Source organism: Schistocerca serialis, chromosome 1 (genome assembly GCF_023864345.2).
Source record: "Schistocerca serialis cubense isolate TAMUIC-IGC-003099 chromosome 1, iqSchSeri2.2, whole genome shotgun sequence".
Taxonomy (NCBI): Eukaryota; Metazoa; Arthropoda; class Insecta; order Orthoptera; family Acrididae; genus Schistocerca; species Schistocerca serialis.
Genome location: NC_064638.1, coordinates 526621271 through 526642554, shown reverse-complemented (window position 1 = coordinate 526642554; position 21284 = coordinate 526621271). Strand labels below are relative to the sequence as shown.

Genomic DNA, 21284 nt, shown 5'->3' with positions numbered 1-21284 from the left:
AATTAACATGTCACATCTCTTGTATTTTTAAACTTATATAACGTTTCATTTTTCTTACAGTTTTCTGTTATTGTGTGGAATGTGTAAAGAGTATGTTGCAACAGAAAATTAAGGCTGTCAGTACTGAGGTGTAAATGAGAAGTAACAAGCAAGTTTACATCACATCTGTAATGCTGAGAGTAATACCTACTGTGCAAACCACATTTTGTTAGTTTTAGGAACGAAGTAGATTCTTTAGGTTTGAAGGAGCCCACTCACTGAAAAGCAGAAGCATTGGGGGTTGTCAGTAGGCACACACAAAAGAGAGAAAACTTGCTGGCTTTCAGAGTTATCCTTTTGCTGAGTTAGGTTAAAAAATGTGTGGGAGAGGTGTTTTTGTTTTTTTTTTGTAGAAGGGAAGGCAGCTGTCAAAATGCAGGTGCTATTGGTGGTTAGTGTGTTTAATATGGACAGAGGTGTAGATGGAGCCATCAGAGTGGTGCGGGTCAATGCCCAAGATAGTGGCATATTGGGTACAGGAGGACCAGTTGAAGTGAATGGGAGAAAAGGTGTTGAGATTGTGAAGGAATGTAGCTAAGACCTTATCTTCAAAGGAAAAGTAGTTGTGGGTCAGGATATAGTAGTAAAGTGTATAAGGAATGAGGTGGTGGGTTTAGAGTATGAAGGACATTGGGAGTGGTAGTGTCTGATAGTGGCAAGTACATGAGCATATAGGATGTGGGTGTATGGGGAGGTGGTATCAACAGTGGTGAATAGGGACCCAGGAGATGAGGAGGTGGGAGTAGTGGAAAGTCAGTTAAGGAAGTGGCTGGTATCTTTGATGTAGGAGGCTAGGTTTCAGGCAGCTGGTTGTAGATGTTGGTTAACAAGAGCAGAAATTCTTTCAGTGGGAGCACAATAGCGTGTCCAAGATCATTGGGTTTGTGGATTTTGAGGAGCAGGTAGAAGGTGGATGGGTGTGCGGTGTGTTATTGCAGTGAGGAAGGAGATGGGCTCAGGTGAGATGTTTTGTGAAGTGCCTATGGATTTCACTAGGGATTGGAGGTTATGTTGGACTTCTGGGATGGGAGCACTGTTGCAAAGTTAGAAGGTGGACAATTCAGACAGTTGGCAGAGGTCTTCCGTTAGGTAGTCATTGCGAATCATCACGACAGTGATGGAACCTTTGTCTGCAGGGAGGTTGATTAGGGCTGGATCTGTTTTCAGGTTGTGTATGGCTATTTTTTTCTGCCAAAAGATTAGTGTTCTTAGGAAGGTTCATGGCGAAGGATGGTGAGCCCAAGTTGGAGGTGAGGAATTTCTGGAAGCAGACTAGGGTTTGGTAAGCTCAGAGGATAGAAGCGTCATTGTTGGATTGTGGTATGAATTGGAAGAGGCAAGGTTCAGTGTTTAGATTAGGTTGGCTTTGGTTGGAGGGATTGCTGGCAAATAAGTGTTCCAACTGTAGGGATCTGGAGAAAGAAAGAGGTCTTTAACTAGTCCAATAGGGTTAAATTTTGGGGGTATGGCTGAAGGTTAGGCCTTTGGTTGGACTGAAACTTTTGTGGGACTGAGGTTTATGGTGGAGAGGTTAACAACAGTATTTTGGATTCTGGGTTTTGTGAGGTGTTAGGAGGGACTTTTGAAGGATGTGGTAAGTTGAAGAGGTTAGCTAGGTAGAGTCTACATGCTGTGAGGGGTTTTACTGTGAGAAGAATGGATGTTGATGGGTAGTGGTGCCCCAAGGTGGGAGTAGGATGTCAACAGGTTGGACAGTTTATGGGGATGGAACGCTCCTCCAGGTGTTGGAATTCAAGGGTTTCTATTGCAGAGATTTAGTGTATGCAGTGAGGATTGCGTAGTGAGAGTCTCTTGCAGGGGGAATAGAGGTTGTTCTGGGATGTCTGTGCCATGGAGAGGTGTTTTTGCAGTACCAGGTCCATGAGAGATAGGGACTGGCAGAATGTGAAAAGGTGAAGGTCATGTGAAAGGAGGAGTGGCATCCAGAGAAGGGAATTTTTATGTTTAGGCCATTGGGGGCATTCCATGGTTCAGACACCATGTAAGTAACAGGATGTGGGACTGGGTTTTAGCCAGGAAAAGGGATACTTTTCTGAATTGGTGCAGAAAGGTGGAATAGGGGTCCATTGCAGTAGGAATGTTTTTAGGAAATGGAAAATGATGCAGGTAATGGGCAAGTGGTTATAAGAAGAAATTGATAATATAGCATGAGGTAGGTGGAGTGGAAAGGATGGAAAAAGTTGTAGTGAGACTAATAGGGTGGTTTTGTTGTCCACACCAAAAAATCACTCTCATATAGTGTAGCCACCTGTGTGTGTGTGTGTGTGTGTGTGTGTGTGTGTGTGTGTGTTTGTGTGTGTTTGTTTGTTTTACCCAGCCTAGCCAACTGTGGACAGCATATCTTATGTGATAAGAACTCTCTTGCCCAGTATGTTGAAGGCCTCACAAAGGCCTTCACAGGCAGGCAGTACCCCTCAAATCTACTGTAGTCCACAAATAAATTTCCCCTGCCATATCCTGAGACACCTTCAATTCTCCCACTATCCCCAAGAGTCAGCTACAAAGGAGTGCCTCTTCATCACCCAGTATCACCCTGGATTGAAAAAACTAAACAGTATCTTTTGCTAGGGCCTTGATTATGTCTAATCCTGCTCTGAAATGAGGGACATCATACCCAAGATCCTTCCCAATGCTCCTCAAGTGGTGTTCTGTCACCTGCCTAAGCAACACAACATCCTGATCCTTCCCTGTGCCACTCCCTACTCCCAACCTCTTGCCGTAGGGATCAGATCCCTGTGACAGACCAAGTTCAAGATCTATTACATCTACCTACCCAGCACATCCTACTCCACTTCTGTCACAGGCTTATCCTACCCCAACAGAAGCTGGACCTTCTGTGAAAGTAGCCATGTCATATATCAACTTAGCTGCAAACACTACACAGCCTCCAGAATGAGATTTTCACTCTGCAGCGGAGTGTGCGCTGATATGAAACTTCCTGGCAGATTAAAACTGTGTGCCCGACCGAGACTCGAACTCGGGACCTTTGCCTTTCGCGGGCAAGTGCTCTACCAACTGAGCTACCGAAGCACGACTCACGCCCGTGAGTTTTAATCTGCCAGGAAGTTTCATATCAGCGCACACTCCGCTGCAGAGTGAAAATCTCATTCTGGAAACATCCCCCAGGCTGTGGCTAAGCCATGTCTCCGCAATATCCTTTCTTTCAGGAGTGCTAGTTCTGCAAGGTTCGCAGGAGAGCTTCTGTAAAGTTTGGAAGGTAGGAGACGAGGTACTGGCAGAAGTAAAGCTGTGAGTACCGGGCGCGAGTCGTGCTTCGGTAGCTCAGTTGGTAGAGCACTTGCCCGCGAAAGGCAAAGGTCCCGAGTTCGAGTCTCGGTCGGGCACACAGTTTTAATCTGCCAGGAAGTTTCATATCAGCGCACACTCCGCTGCAGAGTGAAAATCTCATTCTGGAAACATCCCCCAGGCTGTGGCTAAGCCATGTCTCCGCAATATCCTTTCTTTCAGGAGTGCTAGTTCTGCAAGGTTCGCAGGAGAGCTTCTGTAAAGTTTGGAAGGTAGGAGACGAGGTACTGGCAGAAGTAAAGCTGTGAGTACCGGGCGTGAGTCGTGCTTCGGTAGCTCAGTTGGTAGAGCACTTGCCCGCGAAAGGCAAAGGTCCCGAGTTCGAGTCTCGGTCGGGCACACAGTTTTAATCTGCCAGGAAGTTTCACTACACAGCCTTTTATGTTGGTATGACCACCAACCAGCTGTCCACCAGGATGGATGGCCACCACCAAACTGTTGTCATGGAACAAAGTTGACCACCCAGTGACACAACATGCAGCTGAGCACAACATGCTCAGTTCCAATGGCTGCTTTGCAAACCGAGCCATTTGGATGCTTCCCTCCAACATCAGCTTCTCTAAGCTACACAGAGAGAATTATCCTTGCAATATATTCTCCTCTCCTAGAATCTTCCTGGCCGCAGTTTTGCAACAGTTTTCCTTTCCTCCGTTTTTTCACCTCTTCCCAATTCATGTCCCCACATTGCCTTCAGTGTTTGCTGCTTACCACCGGTTGCTACAGTTGTGCCAGCCCGTACACCTGTCACCCCGCTCTCCTGCATTCCTAGCCAGCAAACCAGCTGCCTCCTTCTGAGCCACCGCTAACCTCCCAACCCCAGTCCTTCTCCCTGTCTCTGATGTCCTCTCTCTCAACCCACCTCATCTGATGCCATGGCCAGTTCACCCGCCGCAAATGGAACTATTAGTCTAGCTGGTACCCAGTGTAGGTACATAGGTTTTGTGTCTGTGTCTGTGTCTGTGTGTGTGTGTGTGTGTGTGTGTGTGTGTGTATGTGTGTATGTGTGTGTGTGTTTGTGTGTGCGTTTTTTACCTTAGATTGGCAAAGGATAATTCTGGAAGCTAGGAAGTTTTCTTTCTTTCGTGTGTGTGCCTATTAACAACTCAATGCTGCTGCTTTTCATTGAGTGATCCTATTTAATCCGGAAGTATATTTATAGTCTACAAGAACTGTCCTATAACATTTAAGAACAAAGTAATAACAGAACTGCTACACTGATAACCATGGATGTAATATTCTATTACTAAGGAAGTAATGGCTTTGAAGAAATTGTGTCTCACAAGCAAAAGAAAAAATGGAGAGTAAAAAACTCTATTTATTTATTTGAGAAATATATAGTATTATGTAATAATCATCACTTCACTATATACATCCACTTCTCCAACTTAATTTACTGGATGTACTTGAATAACATGTGAACAGAATATACCACATATGAACAGTCTGAAGTTTGCTTTAGCAGTAAAATTTACAAAGCCATACTTTTATCATAACATCATTTTTAGGCTGTTAAAATAAAACCCCATACATTGATATACTTGTACATCTTATTATTTCACTAACCTAACCCGAATGAGGGGTTGTCTTTTCATATGTTTCATTGGAAAGTGTGTGCATATATGTGAGATTAAAGTAAAACTTTGCATCTGTTGCTCAAATGGGAGATGACTGTAATTCTAGTATATTATGACAGTCCATTAATTTGCTGTAGTGTCAGAAATAATGGAAAAATATGAATTTTGTTGCAGGGTGACTGTGTTAAAGGATCGAAACACCAGAAGAAGTAAAGGTGTTGCTTTTGTGTTATTTTTAAAGAAAGAAGATGCATTGTCTTGTGCCAAATCTATTAATGGGAAGGAGGTTAGTCACACATGAATTGCTTATAATTTTTATAACATTTCAAATATTAGTATGGCATTATTTCAAATTCAGTACTTTTTGTAAAAAATTAGTAAACATATCAATTGATTTGAAAAGTTTTTTAGGGCAAATGAAGCTACAAACAGTGTCTTTGAAGTGGAACTGTGGTTAAATACAATAGGAGAAAAAACTACTTATGAAGTAACAGCAGACAACTGGAATTAAAAAGACAAGGACTCAAGGCCATATTCTTTCAGAATCATTGTGTCGTCTCCCAAGATCATTTTGCATAGTTCTCTTCTGAGAAGGAAGGCATCCCATGCATATTGACTTCCACCGCTCTGGTTTTTCGTGAGGGACTCTGTCCGTATTAAGCCGACCAGGCAATAATACCTCCAACAGTACTTGCTTGATGGCTGCCACTCCTGCAGAAGTAATTACCCTGTAGCCTTCTATATCTGTAGTGCCAAGTACGCCATCTTTCATTATGTTGATGGTCTTGATAATGCTTTCATAAATAGGCAGTGCCACCCACACATGTCCATAAACAGATCTCCGTTGTCATGTTCCACTGTTTTGCTAATACCTTACTACACCCACAACCCCCAGTCCCCGACTCAAATACTCACTCTGTTAATGCCATTTTGGTTGGAAAAATTATGATGTTCCTCCATGGATTCACATAATTTCCATTGTACACTTTAATGGAAAACAGTCACCACAAAATGCTTTGTAATACTGTCAATATGATACTTTGCCACCTACCCAATCTAGATATAGCCTTGCCTGTCTTTATGTCACTCCTGCTCTCAACTTCTTGCCCCAACGAATAGGGACACAACATGCCATGTCTGGCATATGTACTCAACCAGTAGATCCTCTTCAGCCACATTTGCACTTAGAAAATCATTGTAAGTCTTGGGGAGTGACAGAAATCAGTAAGTTGACATATTATGTTCATTTCCATTTGATAATGTCTTATGGAATAATTTTCTGGGATAACTCATTTTTAAGAAAGAAAGTCTTCATTGCTCAAAAGCATGCTGTAAGAGTAATATGTAGTGCTCATCCATGATCATTTTGTTGACATCTGTTTAATGAGTTAGCCATTTTGACTACTCTTCACTGTATATTTATTCCCTCATGAAGTTTGTTGTAAATAATCCGCTGCAATTCAAAAGTAACAATGATGTGCATTAATTACAATACTAGAAGAAAAATGACATTCATTTCATTTTATTTATTTATTGATTCACAGACCATTCAGTATAATAAATAAACAAACAAATAAATAGTATCAGACATGTCAGATAATAAAACGATAACAAAATACGGTAGGATTAGATGAGGATAATTGTAATGGATCTAGGAGATGTTATTTTTTTTTACCGTATTTGTCGATACCGAATTGTAAATGTTTTCTTATATTTTTTTTGTCAGAATTTATTATAATTTGTCTTATTATATGTTAATTTACTTCTGTTTTTGAGAGTGAAAGCATATTGATTACTATTAGAAAATGTATTGAAGATTAGCAAAGAGACTGATTACAAGTGGAAGCTTGTGTGTTGTGTAAAATATCTTTGACGTTGGAGTCGTCTTTGACTATAGTCAGTCGGCAGCTAACTCTTGGTGTGTGTTGACGGAAGAAGAATGTGAAGGTCGCCGTCATAAATAATTTTGAATTATATTACTATTTTTTTGTATTAACTATAAAAAAGAAATTACATTTGAAGAAATGGTATTTGAAACACCAAAATGAGGCAAACACGTTGAACCACGTCTTTTCTGCAGCCGACAAAGATGCATTGTGGAATCATACTTAGACAACTGAAGCCACGACTAATATCGCCTTGCAAACGTCTAACGGAAAAGGTACTGTCACGAAATATGGCAAATTTAAGTAAATAAAAAATAGTGACCATATTTTCAACTTGTGTCTTAGCCGGGATGCCATATTTCATAGGGTGGGAAGTTGGTAATGGCCTAATCAAAGTCACCATCCCATCATTCACCTTAGCTACATGGGGAAACCATTAAGGTTGGCTTTAGCACAAAAAGAGTTGCACAATACTGCAACGAAAATGTTTGATCAGCTACCCAGTGATATAAAATGCCTGACAGACAGCAAAGTAAAATTTGAAAATAAAATGAAAACTTTTCTTCATGACAACTCCTTACAGTCCGCACAAGACTTACCATTAATGTAATGTGTAAAAGATTGTGAGTAGAAATTAAAAATAACACTTGTAAATGATCAGCATGTAGGCATACTTACAAAATAGTTTGTGATGCGAATATAGAATGACCCATTCCACAACATTAAGAATTATCATGCAAATGATCCGTGGAACATGAAACTAACTAACTGTCCACTGCAGATCATTTCATGTAAGATGAATCTGGAGGAGAAATAGCAGCATGTCTATAACCATGTGCAAAATGACACCAGAACAGAATATTTTAAGTGGAGGCAACAATAAAAGAATCAAAATGTTTACGTTTGTATAGAAATCAGGAGAGGATTAATTGAAATGTCAGGGAATTTACCTTTTTTTATTTCCTGTATTGGTATCCAGCAGTGTTGAAATATCACCTACAAAACATGAAATATGGGTAGTTATACATGGAAATGACTAATTCTAAGTAAGAGCGTATTTAATATTATAACAGTCCCATGAACTGTTTGACATTTCAACATGATAAAATTGTTCCTGAGGCCTTCAGGTGATGCATGAAGCATAGTTGTCAAGATTCCCATATTTGTTAGAGGCACTTGGTAGTAGTCATCTTCTAGCAACTATATTGAGCTCTGGATTTAGGCATGGGAGATGAAAATGTTGTTAGAGGGCAAAGAATATACATTATGGAAATTGAAATGAAGTCCCATGTTTCTTGACAGAATGTAGGAGAATGATGTGGGAGACCCGCACCACTGTACTAGGCAAAGTCCTAATGGAGGTGGTTTGCCTTCCTCTGACTGGAATGGGGATGGACGATGATGGTGAAGATGACACAACAACACCCAGTCATCTCGGAGCAGGTACCCTGTGCTTGGGAAGTGAGAACACTACCGCGAGACCACGAGCGGCGGACAATAAACATTATAGAGAATGAAAAAATTATGGGGATCGGAAAATATTTTTAGAATTGCTAGTGGTAAGGTGTAATTTGATGTGTTTTTTTAAAGTAACAAATAAAATGTCCAAATATTTTCGACTGTTTTTTTCTACCTCTTTTTTTTTCAGTAATGCTAATGGTATCCATGAGTGTATGAGTCCAGAATGTATGCCATAGCTTTACTGCAGGCAGACATTAGCAATTTAATATGACCAATTTCTAGGTGATACCCATTGCCATTATTGTAGATGCCTCTCTTTTTTAGTCTTGGGATAGTTTACTGCTACACAATTCTGAGACCTATTATGCTCATTGCAATTGTATTTGCAAAGTGACATGCTTATTATTGATAATCTGTGACTCACTATTCAAGCCATGTATAGATTGTACAGTATTTTCTGTGTAGTTTGACAATAGTAGCATAATCTTCCTGTAAAAATGTGATGTTCCAGATGTTTGGTCGTACACTGAAGAGTAGTTTAGCAACTGACAATGGTCGTAGTGCTGAATTTATCAGACGACGCAATTACCCTGATAAATCACGATGTTATGAATGTGGTGAAAAGGGGCACTTAAGCTATAAGTGCCCACACAATACACTGGGTGAAAGGGAGCCACCTCCAAAGAAAAAGAAGCTGCCAAAGAAGTTACAGCAGAGCAATGATGAAGTATGTATACTTGCTTAAGACCTTCAAAATACTACTTGTGCTTACTTTAATACTGTTCATAATTTTTTTTTAAATGCTCCAGATTCAAATTGGAGTAGAGTCCAGCAGTTCTTGTCTATTTCATTTCTGCTTTATTCTCTCCTCTCTCTTCCCTATGTGTTATCTGCTGTCATTTATTTATATGGATTTTGTAATCTCAGTCTACATTAACAGGAAAAATTATGCATTCATTTTCATAGTCAGCTTTAATAGAGGCTATCAGAGTAACATACTTTTAATAATCTGCTGGCCACTGAAAACTGCATCAGTGAAGAAAGCAAGCCACAAAATTTTACTTGTTGTCCATATATAGTATTGTAGGAAGCCATATATAGTACAGTTGGTAGGTAGATCACTAGATTAAATTTGTAGGTAATATGGAGGCAAAATTTAGTACACAAAATTGTGATGTCTGCCAGCAGCAAAGGCTCTAACCTCACCAAGTATCGAGGTACAAGTAAATCATTCTGTGCTGCTGCAGCTGTATGCTGAAGTTCATCATAGTGGCTGGTGCGAAGGGTGTGCCGGTCTCTCAGCAACCCTTGATTAGATGTTTTCTCTGGGTTAGAGATCTAGGGAATATGCCAGAGAGGGCAACAGTCAAACGAAAACCTCAAGTAGCAAGGTAAGTCAGAGCAGCGCGAGCAGCATGTGTCTTGTGATATCTTGTCGGAACATAGCATCATAGAGACCTCAAAGATAGGGTGTAGCCACTGGCATTAGTATGCGACTGGGCCCTTATGATAATGACGATAAATCCAGTCAGGCAATGTTTGCTCTCCACTTCCATTGTGATAATGTACACACAACTGGGACTTATCTGTAGAGATGATGTCATGCCACGGCAGTGTCCAGTGTTATCATTGGGTGCACCACTGCTGCTGTGCCCTTGTCTGCTGCTGTGTTGAGGCTAGCTGAAACAATGATCACTATTCGTGCTGACGGTCTATGGTGCTCCAGAGTAGTTGTACTTTTCATGTGGATATTTGCCTTACTGCAAACAAGTCCACTTATTGTCTCGAGGTCCATGAGACAGCTGTTCAATCCTACACGACAGAGGGAACAATACGTTTGTTCTTTCAGCCACTAGTCGAACAGGATTTCTGAGATACTACAGGGTTTTGAGTATAGCCCTCGTGCATCTATCAATTCCATATTTGCACGACAGACGTGGGATTCCGAATATAATAGATTAACAATATCTTAATATGACAAATCACAATCTGGAAAGACCGTAATCTTGCCATTGTTAAATCTCAACATATACTGAGTAGATGTTTCTCCTCACACAAGGGAGGCATAACACTATCTTCTCACAAACTACCAATTTTTACAATGTTATTTTTGAAGGAGAAACCCATAGTGTATTCTTTTCTTAGATACAAAATGTAGGTGGCATTACTCCTACATACTCTGGCATGTTGCACTGCAATTCTAATAATTTTCATTTCTAAGCATGAAGTTCACTTTGTATCAGTTTGATGTTCATTGCATGCCATCACTGTTTTGTTGCAATTTTAATGGGCAGCAATGTATTTAATCATTAAGGTAATATTTTTATTTTATTTTTGTAACAGTAACATAATTCCAGTGGAACATTCAAAAGACTTACTCGTACTCTAGGGGAAAAAAAGCTGGTGTATGAACAAGTCTTTTGAGTGTTCCACTGGAATTACGTTACAGTCAATTATTAGAGATGCAAGAAATGGTTTAAAAATGAACACAAACATTTGAATGTAGTTGCAATTAAAGATTGTATGCAACTGTGGAGGAGAACTAAATAAATGCCCCCTGCGGTTCTGGGGGTTAGAATAGACCCGAGGTATTCCTGCCTGTTGTAAGAGGCAACTAAAAGGAGTCTCACACCTTTCGGCCTTTATGTAATGGTCCCCTGTAGGTTTTGACCTCCATTTTTCAAGATTTTCCTGAAGAGCAAACCAATTGAGATCTTTAGCCCACTTTCTCATTGTGGCATTGCAGTCCTGCTCATCCTCCATCTTTTGAGCGAGGACACCTTTCTGAGTGCATTTTCCTCCACCCACCATTCAGTGTCATTTTCTGCACCTGCGATGACCATGGAATTCTTTGCACCTCATATCCAGCACGGTAGCCAGTCCGTTGCTGTGGGGCCGCCATGTACCCTGTTGGTTGTAGCCCCCTGACTACACACGAATTGCTCTGCTGATGTCTGCCCCATTAATTCCCCACGTATGCCAAGGAGTAGATACCCATTACCCTGGGGCATCTGGACTCCCAGGTGGCCTTTGCTGTGGTTGGGTTGCGCCTGTGGCGAGGGCCCCTGGTCGGAGTGGGTGGCATCAGTGCAGACGATGCACGATGAAGTGTACCAAGTCATCACTTGCTGGTGATCAAATGCCAGCAGTCTCTAAGTGTTCCAAGTCTCAGAGATAGAAATGGCATCCTCTGCCCAGTCACGGGCATTACTCGCTTGTGACAAACAGGGGGATGTTTCCGTTAGCATCATGCCTCATAAGAACTTAAATACAGTCCATAGTATTATATTCCACAGGGACCTTCTTTTTTAGTCTGATGACAAGCTGCTTGCCAACTTAAAGCGATGCAGAGTTCATTTCGTCCAGCGCGTCCATCGGGGTCCGAGGGATAATCAAGTTGCCACCGGTGCCTTCATCTTGGCCTTCGAGGGTGACACATTACCCGAGATGGTCATGGTGATGGTCTACCGCTGTGATGTCAAGCCATATATCCCTCCCCCATTGCAGTGCTTTAAGTGCTGGAAGTTCGGCCATATGTCTTCCCGTCCCATCTGTGTCAGCTGCAGAACATCATTCCCCTTGCTCACCAGAATGCGAGAAAGGAAAATCATGGAATACAAGACACTGGACCAACTGACCTACGCAGAGGCCAAGAGGAAATATGAGCGCCTATATCCTATGGCTATGACCTCCTCTTATGTCGTTGCTATGAGAACAGTTGTAGCCCCATCAGTTCCGTGTGTTCCACTCGGCTCTCAGAGCGGGAAGACTACACCTGCCCCCTTGATGTTTGGGGGGGCACTTCCCTCCCTGTTGTTCCCACACCACCTACCTCGGGAGCACTGTTCCCCCAACCATCAGGAACACCAATCCCCACTTCTCAGCCGGAGAAGCGTAAGTCTTCTCCACCTCTTCTTGCTAGGGAGGGGTCTCTTGGATTTCTGCTAGTAGGAAAGATGACTCCCACCAGTGGCTGAAGTACCCAAAAGCAGCTGGGCATAGGGCTTTACAATCATCCTCAATTCCGGAGACTGAATTAGTGAAGCCCTTCCAGCCAGAGAAACACAAGGATCAGCGAGAGAAATCCAGAAAGAAGACCCCCAAGACCAATGGAATTGCCGTGGCACCCACACCACAGCTACCTACAAGCTCTGTGTTCAAGGATGAGGTGAAGATTATGGTGTCCACTGAGGACCTAGATCTAGGCACTATTGTTTGGAACCGCGCGACCGCTACGGTCGCTGGTTCGAATCCTGCCTCCGGCATGGATGTGTGTGATGTCCTTAGGTTAGTTAGGTTTAAGTAGTTCTAAGTTCTAGGGGACTGATGACCTCAGAAGTTTAGTCCCATAGTGCTCAGAGCCATTTGAACCATTTTTTGAAGATCAGACATCTTTTTGGATACCAGACCCCAACAGGTGTCCCCTGTGTCGGAGAACTAGCCCCCAGCCTTTCACATCCTCAAACAGCGGATGGAAAGGAAAGTCCTCTTCTTCTCTACACGCCACAATGAACCTTATAATGCCCCATTTACAGAGTGGGAGCCCCTCAGCACCCTTGCACATTGCCCCGACACAGCTCCTGGGCTGGAGCGGATCCACAGTCAGATGATTAAACATCTCTCGTCTGACTACAAGCGATATCTCCTCCTAATCTTCAGCTGGATCTGGTGTGATGATGTCTTTCCATCGCAGTGGCGGGAGAGCACCATCATTCCGATGCTAAAACCTGGTAAAAATCAGCTTGATGTGGATAGCTATCAGTCCATCAGCCTCACCAGCATTCTCTGTAAGCTGCTGGAATGTATGGTGCATCGGCGGTTGGGATGGGTCCTGGAGTCATGTGGCCTACTGGCTCTATGTCAGGGCAGCTTCCACCAGGGTCGCTCTACTACTGGTAATCTTGTCTGCCCTCCAAATAGTCTTTTCCAGACACCAACACCTGGTTGCCGTCTTTTTTGACGTATGTAATGCATACGAAATGACCTGGTGACGTCATACCCTTGCCACATTGTATGAGTGGGGTCTCTGGGGCCCGCTCCCTATTTGTATCCAAAACTCCCTGTTGCTTCTTACTTTCTGTGTCCAAGTTGGTGCCTCCCATAGTTCCCCCGTATTCAGGAGAATGGCATTCCTTAGGGCTCCGTATTGAGTGTATCTCTATTTTTAGTGGCCATTAATGGCCTTGCAGCAGCTGTTGGGCCTTCATCCTCCCCTTATCTGTATGCTCCTCCAGTACTATTGTTGGTGAGCGGCACCTACAAGGAGCCACTCACAAGGCGCAGTCATGGGCTGTAGCCCACGGCTTCCAGTTTTCAGCCCCGAAGTCGTGTGTCATGCACTTCTGTCGGCATTGTACCATTCATCCGGAACCTGAACTTTATGTTAATGATGATCCACTCACTGTAGTGGAGATGTATCGATTTTTAGGACTGGTTTTCAACAACAAATTGACTTGGCTACCTCACCTTTGTCAGCTTAAGCGGGAGTGCTGGCAGCACCTCAATGCTCTCCACTGCCTGAGCAACACCAACTGGGGTGCAGATCACTCTATGCTGCTGCAGCTCTACAGAGCCCTTGTTCAATCCAGCCTTGACTATGGGAGTCTGGTTTACGGCTCAGCGGCGCCCTCAGCATTGTGTTTACTCGACCCACTGCACCACTGTGGCGTTCAACTAGCAACAGGAGCTTTTAGAATGAGTTCGGTGACCAGTGTCCAGGTAGAGGCCGGAGTCCCTCCATTGTGGATCTGATGTGCACAACTGCTTGCCAGTTATGGTGCACACATTCATAGTTTTCCTGCAGATCCGAATTACCATTTCCTTTTCCCACTTGTGACAGTTCATCTCCCACATCGGCAGCCCATGTCAGGGCTCACAATTGCAGTTTGCGTACGATCTCTTGTCTCTGAACTGGAGTCCTTCCCTTTACCACCTCTACTTGAGGTCCATTCACATACACCTCCATGGTGTACACCTCGGCCAAAGCTTCGTGTGGACCTTTTATATGGCCCTAAGGACTCAGTTAACTCCGCCACTTTTCGCTGTCACTTCCTCTTGATTCTTGAGATGTTCCGCAGCTCTGAAGTTGTTTAGCCCAATGGCTCGGTGGCTGATGGTAATGTTGGCTTCGCCTATGTCCACAGAGGCCGTATTGAACAGCATTCATTGCCCACTGGCTGCAGTGTATTCATTGTTCAACACAATAAAGAAACTATGCCAACAACACTTAAGGGGGCATAATGCTACTGCTGCAGATGATTGCCCAAATCAGAACAAATATTGCCTGACAGCTTGGTTCTGAGATCATACTCTGTTCCTTCCAAAATTTGTTGTAGAACTTGAAAAAAACAGTCTTGCTTATGGTGACTCAGTGAAGTTCACACAGTTTCCAGATATGATCACGGACCTGTGTTTTGAGCACTGAACCAGGGTTGGGGGATTCTGTGACAGTCTTAAGTTGTGCAGAGGTGTTGAGAGCTGCTGGGTTTCGCTAGACAAATCATGGGCACATTACACACCAGAGGGCATGGAATGCATACAAGGTCTTTTAGAACAGCTGACTATTCGTCCACCCCATATAAATGTTGTTGCAGATGGCTTGGAAATATACACTTATGGCTTCAGAAATTTCCCAGATAGATGAGCATATTGATTATTGATAAATTGCAGAAGCATTCACATTCACAAAAATGTGCTACAATGTGAAACAGATTGAAAATTGCAGGGTCTACATATATTCAGCACTGAGAGTCGGCTAAAACAAGAGAATGGTAGCTGTGCAATCTTTGGGGAACACACAGATGTTTACTAAAAGGCATCCAGAGGATTGGAAGTATTGCATTTGTAGCAGCAGGTAGCAATTTTAAATCAATTGAGGTAGATATTGAAGCAGCGTGCAAGATTGTTTGGGCACAAATAATGGTCAGGAATGGGATTAAAGTTGAAGCTGAATTCTTCTGTCAGTCAATAGGCTCGGTTGCATAATTAACTGAAAACTTCAGAGGAAACGTGCGTTTCCTAGTGTGTGTAATTCCAGTTTACCCTTTAATAGTTGAAGTATATTTTAATTGCCCATCTGTTGACTTAAGACAGTTACAACATCATAAGTGGCGAATGAGAGAAGACTTCCTGCTATAAACATTACCTAGAAGAAATTATTTAGCACCCTATCCATGATAGAAACATACTAGACTTGTTGATAACAAAAATATCTGGATTGTTTGTGGATGCTCTCAGAGAGACTAGGATTAGTGATCATGGTACAGTTGTAGCTGTAATGGACATCTAGGTACCAGGGGCTAGAAAGGTAAGCAGAGAAATGTAAATGTTTAGTCTTAGATATAAGCTGGACTCATTTGATTCACATAGTGAATGTAAAGAGGAACTGTGGCTCAAGTATAATCAGTTAGTTAGCCAAACTTTAGAAAAACACATTCATAGCAGAATAATTAAAGATGGTGGAGATCACCCTTGGTGCACAGCCAGTATTACAAAACTTCTTAAGAAGCAATGTGTGCTACATAATAAGTACAAAGCAAAGCATCAATCAATAGATGGACAGATATTAATTGAAACACACTTAGGTACCGTACAGGCAATGAATGAAGACTTGAATAAGTGCTGTAGTAAAATATTCTCACAAGACATGTACAAAAATCATGAGAAATTATGGTCATACGTTACAATCATCAACAACACAAAAACTCCATCTACTTGAGGACTGGACAAGAACAGGAAAAAAGGAAATGTTGAAGTCTATCTTCAGATGCTCCTTCACAAAGGAAATTAAAGGAGTGTTGCCATCATTTAGAAGTTGTATTACTATTAAGATGAATGACATATTGATCAGTATTAGTGGTGTTGAAGAGCAGCTTCAGTCACCAAAACTCAATTCCTATCAGTTTCTATACAAAATTTGTGAGTGAATTGGCTTCACTCCAATCATTATTTACTGCAGATTCTTTGAGCAGAGTTGTATTTTCTGCAATTGGAAAAGAGCACAGTTCAAACCTGACTACAAATTAAGAAGAAAAGCTGATCCAGAGGACTATCATATTACATATATCACTGACATCTACGAGGGCGGTTCAGAAAGTAACCTCCGATTGGTCACAGTGCGGGTTGTGGGGGGAGTAGCGACGCCATCTGTGCGTTCACGCACTCAACAGGTCAGTCGGCATCAAGCCGTGGTCGAGTGAACGTCGTACCTGCGCTAGTTTAGTTTTTGTGGCAGTTTGAAATGTGTGCTGCAATAGAAAACCCCGCCAAATGTGAAGTGCGTGCTGTCATAAGGTTTTTTACAGCCAAGGGATATTCTGCAGCAGCTATTCATCGTGAGCTTTGTGCCGTGTACGGACCAAGAGTTATGAGTGAAGGAGTTGTCCGTAAATGGGTACGTTTATTTAAAAGTGGACGAGAAAACGTTCATGATGAAGAGAGGAGTGGTAGACCATCATTGGTGACTGACGAACTCGTTGAGACAGTTGATGCAAAAGTTCGTGAAAATCGACGTTTCTCAATGTCGGAGTTGTCTACTGGTTTTCCACAGATTTCTAAGACTCTCTTGTACGAGATAGTGACAGCAAGATTGGGTTACCGTAAGTTCTGTGCACGATGGGTGCCCAAAATTCTTACCGACCACCACAAAACTCAAAGAATGGCCTCTGCATTAGACTTTCTGTCACGTTATGAGGACGAAGGAGAACCATTGTTAAACAGAATCGTGACCGGTGACGAAACCTGGATTAAGTACGTGAACCCTGAGATAAAAGAACAATCAAAGATGTGGGCACATTCAAATTCGCCTACCAAACCAAGAAAAGCCTCGCAAGATTTTTCTGCCAGAAAACTGATGGCAACGGTGTTTTGGGATGCCAAAGGGGTGTTGTTGGTTGAATTCATGGAACGTGGTACGACCATTAATCAAGACGTGTACTGTGAAACAATAAAAAAGTTACGACGGGCTATACAGAACAAACGCCGTGGTATGCTGACTTCCGGTATCGTTTTTTTGCACGATAACGCCCGTCCTCACTCTGCTCGCAGAACAACGGCCCTTCTTGAGTCCTTCAAGTGGGACGTTATCAACCATCCACCTTACAGCCCAGACCTGGCGCCAAGTGATTATCTCCTCTTCATGCATTTGAAGAAGTGGCTCGGGTCACAGCGGTTTGATGACGACGAAGAGCTCAAAGATGCGGTCACAGGCTGGCTCCAGGCACAAGCGGGTGATTTTTATGCAGAAGGAATTTCAAAGCTTGTGAAGAGATACGATAAGTGTCTCAATCGCTATGGAGACTATGTAGAAAAATAGTGCAAAGATGTAGTTGTAAGATGTATATATTAAAATATTTTTATTTAACTTGGTGTATTTTTTTAAATCAACTGGAGGTTACTTTCTGAACGGCCCTCGTATTTGTAGCAGACAGGTAGAGCATGTTCCTAGTTCAAACATTATGACCTATCTGGAAGGAAATAATGTTCTCCATCAAAATCAGCAATGCATTTCAAAAAATGTCAATCGTGTGAAACTCAATTTGCACCCTTCACACATGAAACCTCTATGACCTGGATAGAGAAGAGATTGATAAACTGTTTCCTGAGTGCAAAAATGGCTTTGTTTCAGCACTGCATCTTTGCATTCCAAAGAAAATGTGTTCCTGTGAGATAGTTGACCATGATTTTAGGTTAAGCAAAAATTTTCTGTAGGCGGAACACAGTGTGTTATCCTGGATGGAGAGTCACTTGCAGCCACTGAAGTAATATGTGATATTCCACAGTAGAGTGTAAAATAAAACCTTGGCTGTTCATGCCATGCATCAACGGAATAGTGGGCATTACTAGTTGCAATCTTAGGTGTGCAGACAATGCAACTATGTATGAGGTTATTCTAGCTTGTAAACATTGCAGTAATGTCCAGTCACGTCTGGACAAGAATGACAGCCAGCTGCAGAGAGGCATGTAGCTGCTTATTTAGAGAAATGCAAAGCTATGTACTTCACAAAAGTGTGTCATCCTTTGACTACAAAATTAATGAGAGACAGATAAAATCAGTTCTGTTGTGGGAATATTTATGAAAATATGATGTAGAATGGTTATGGTCACCAAGTTGGAGGTAAAGCAAATGCCAAGCTATGATTAATTGATAGGGTACGCATACAAAACACTCTGTACCTGAATCATGTTCAAGTGTGTGGGGCCCAGGTTGGACTAATGGGGACACTGAACGTAAAAGGGTACTCTAAAAGGTCGCAGGCTGGTTCAACTGGCAAGAAAGTGAGACATAAATGTTGAAAGTGCTTAATTGTTTGGCAGTCGAAGAAAGACATCGAACATCTCATGAGAAGCTGCTTACAAAACTTAAAAGAATTATCTTTCAAGTAAAAACTATGAATTTTTTTTTTTGTGTGCTTTTCATCTTTCACATAGAAATCATACAAATAAATCAGGCAAAAAACAACACAGAGGCATACAGCAGTCATACATCATATGCTCCATCTGTGAATGGAATGGGCAATGACCTTAATATAAGATACAATAAAAAGTACACTCTACCACACACTTTTACATTTACATCTCTGTATATACTCCACCGCACAGTATATAGCAGAGTGTAGCTAGTTATTTCCTTTCCTGTTCCATTCAAAAATCGAACCAGGGAAAAATGACATTCTGCATGCATCCATACGAGTCCTAATTTCTCTTATCTTGTTTTTGCAGTTCTCATGTAAAACGTACATTGGCAGCTGTAAAATTGATCTGCACTCAGTTGGAAATGTCAGTTCTGTAAATTTTCTCAATAGTGTTTCACAAAACAAATGTCGTCTTCCCTGCAGTGACTTCCATCTGAATTCTTGAAGCGTCTCCACAATATTCACATGTTGATTGAATGTACAGGTAACAAGTGTAGCAGCTTGCTCTGAATTGCTTTGGTGTCTTCCTTTGATCTGACCTGGTGGGGACCCCAAACACTCGAGCAATACTCAAGAATGGGTTGCACTAGTGTTTGAAACACAATCATCTTTATGAATGAGCTACAGTTTCCTAGTATTCCCTCAATGAACTCAAGTTAACCTTTCACTGCCATATACCTGGCTGTACACTGGCCGCTTTCTGCCTTTGGCACAACACCTGCAGCAGATTAGTCTTGCTTCAGGTGCTCCTCTACCACAGACTGTGTGGTAAGCAATGCAAGTGCACTGCAGATTCATCAACAGTATAAGCACTCATGTTGACAAGCCAACCTCCCACAAGTGCCACTATAGGTCCAACTTCTCCAGAAGCAGCGCATGCACCTGTGATAACAACGCTACAGCCACAACACTAGATTATGTCTATAAGCAGGCAGCACACAGTCTCATCTTATGCTCACATGCTGGGCTTATGCTAGCCATGCCGAGTGGCTTATTAATCCAAGCTCTCATCAGCTGCACCACACCAACCCACCAGCAGTCGCTGTGGAGCCTGTGCCTCCTCCAATGCCAGCCTTTACCAGGCTCAACATCCCTGTGACTGTTACTGGAAGATATGTAACAGCTTCTGTGGAGTTTGGAAGATAGGAGGCGAGGTACTGGCAGAATTGAAGTTGTGAGGGCAGGTTGTGAGTCATGCTTGGGTAGCACAGATGGTAGAGCACTTGCTCGCAAAAGGCAAAGGTCCCAAGTTCGAGTCTCGGTCCGGCACACACTTTTTAATTTGCCAGGAAGTTTGATACTAACAGCATTTGCACCTACCCACCAACCATCACACTTGGAGTATTTGCCTCCTCTGATGCTGTCCTTCCCCAGATTCGATATTGCCGGAACTGTAATCTTGTATGTGTATTTGTACCTAGCCATTACTGTCACAACTTATGTTACAACAGACCATTGTGATAATGTACGTCACACATCGTAATGACCCAAGTCAAGACATGCTCTTGGTTTTGTTACATTCACTCCTGATGAGGAAGATCCATTGCAGTTGTAGCTATCAGAAGCTGAATTATGTTAAACTGTGTTCTTTCTGTTCTGTGTTAATAAACTGTTACTTACACATTATTTGGAAACTCATCGTTATTTGCATGCAGCCTAGGCCGTTGCCTTGCTTTTCTGTGCTACCAGTTAGAACACATCAGTTGTCTACTAGCATAAAGTCTACATGCTGCAGCAACTAGAGTTATCTGCAATTGTTCTCATGCTCAGCGGCTGCCTTCCCTCCAGCTGAGCAGATGCTACCCTACCTCTCCAAGTGTTTGCCAAGAAAATGGAGTCACAGACAGTCTTTCCTGTTGAGGGTGGCACAGCCCAGGACACATCAGTTGGTGACAAGGGTGCAGCTCCATTCCTGCTGCCGTGAACCTCACCTTCCACCCTCTTCTGGTGGCAAGCCCATTGCTGCTTCCATGGCACCATACCTGTTCCAGATTGATGCAGCCATGAACAACCTTCCTCAAGAGGGTGGCACATCACATCAGTCAGCAATGAGGTCCACATTTATGTTCGCTCTAGTTGCACACCACACTGCCCCTGCATTCCACCATGTGGGTGGTGCAGCACTTCATGCCTCCTCTCACCTGGTTGTCTTTCTTGTGACTACATGCTGGTTTCTTTGCTGCCTCTGGTGCTCTGCTCCCTCTTTCTTCCATGCTTCTGCACACCTGGCAGCATTCTTCCCACCACTTCAGCTCACCTTTATCGACCTTCCTTATTCTTGTACACCTGTGCACGCCAGATCCACTGATGTCTTCCCCATTGCATCCTGCCTCCCAATTATCGTTCTCCTATGACGTGACCTCGATGCACACAGTTGCCGTTTCGTGTGCCTCGTGCACGACCTCGACACTTCACAGTATGCACAGTGTCTCTCCTGCCGCAGGCTCACACTTGTGCTACCCAGGCGTGACCTTAGAGCCCACGTTTCCACCACTGCCCAGTCTCAGTCTCCAGCCTCCAGGTACATTCCTCTTCCCTTGCTGCCCCATCGCCCTTCCTGCCACTATCCTCCAGCCACACCTGAT

The 21284-nt window shown here is 42.8% G+C and overlaps 1 protein-coding gene across 1 annotated transcript in view; it reads left to right on the top strand.

Annotated features, from left to right (window-relative positions):
- LOC126474749 (zinc finger CCHC-type and RNA-binding motif-containing protein 1-like) overlaps positions 1 to 21284 on the top strand; it is an 83946-nt gene that overhangs the window by 52053 nt on the left and 10609 nt on the right. Inside the window, exons 2-3 of the mRNA XM_050102229.1 lie at positions 5115 to 5226; positions 8799 to 9014. Of these exons, the coding sequence (XP_049958186.1) occupies positions 5115 to 5226; positions 8799 to 9014 (328 nt within the window). The remainder of the gene's footprint in view (positions 1 to 5114; positions 5227 to 8798; positions 9015 to 21284) is intronic.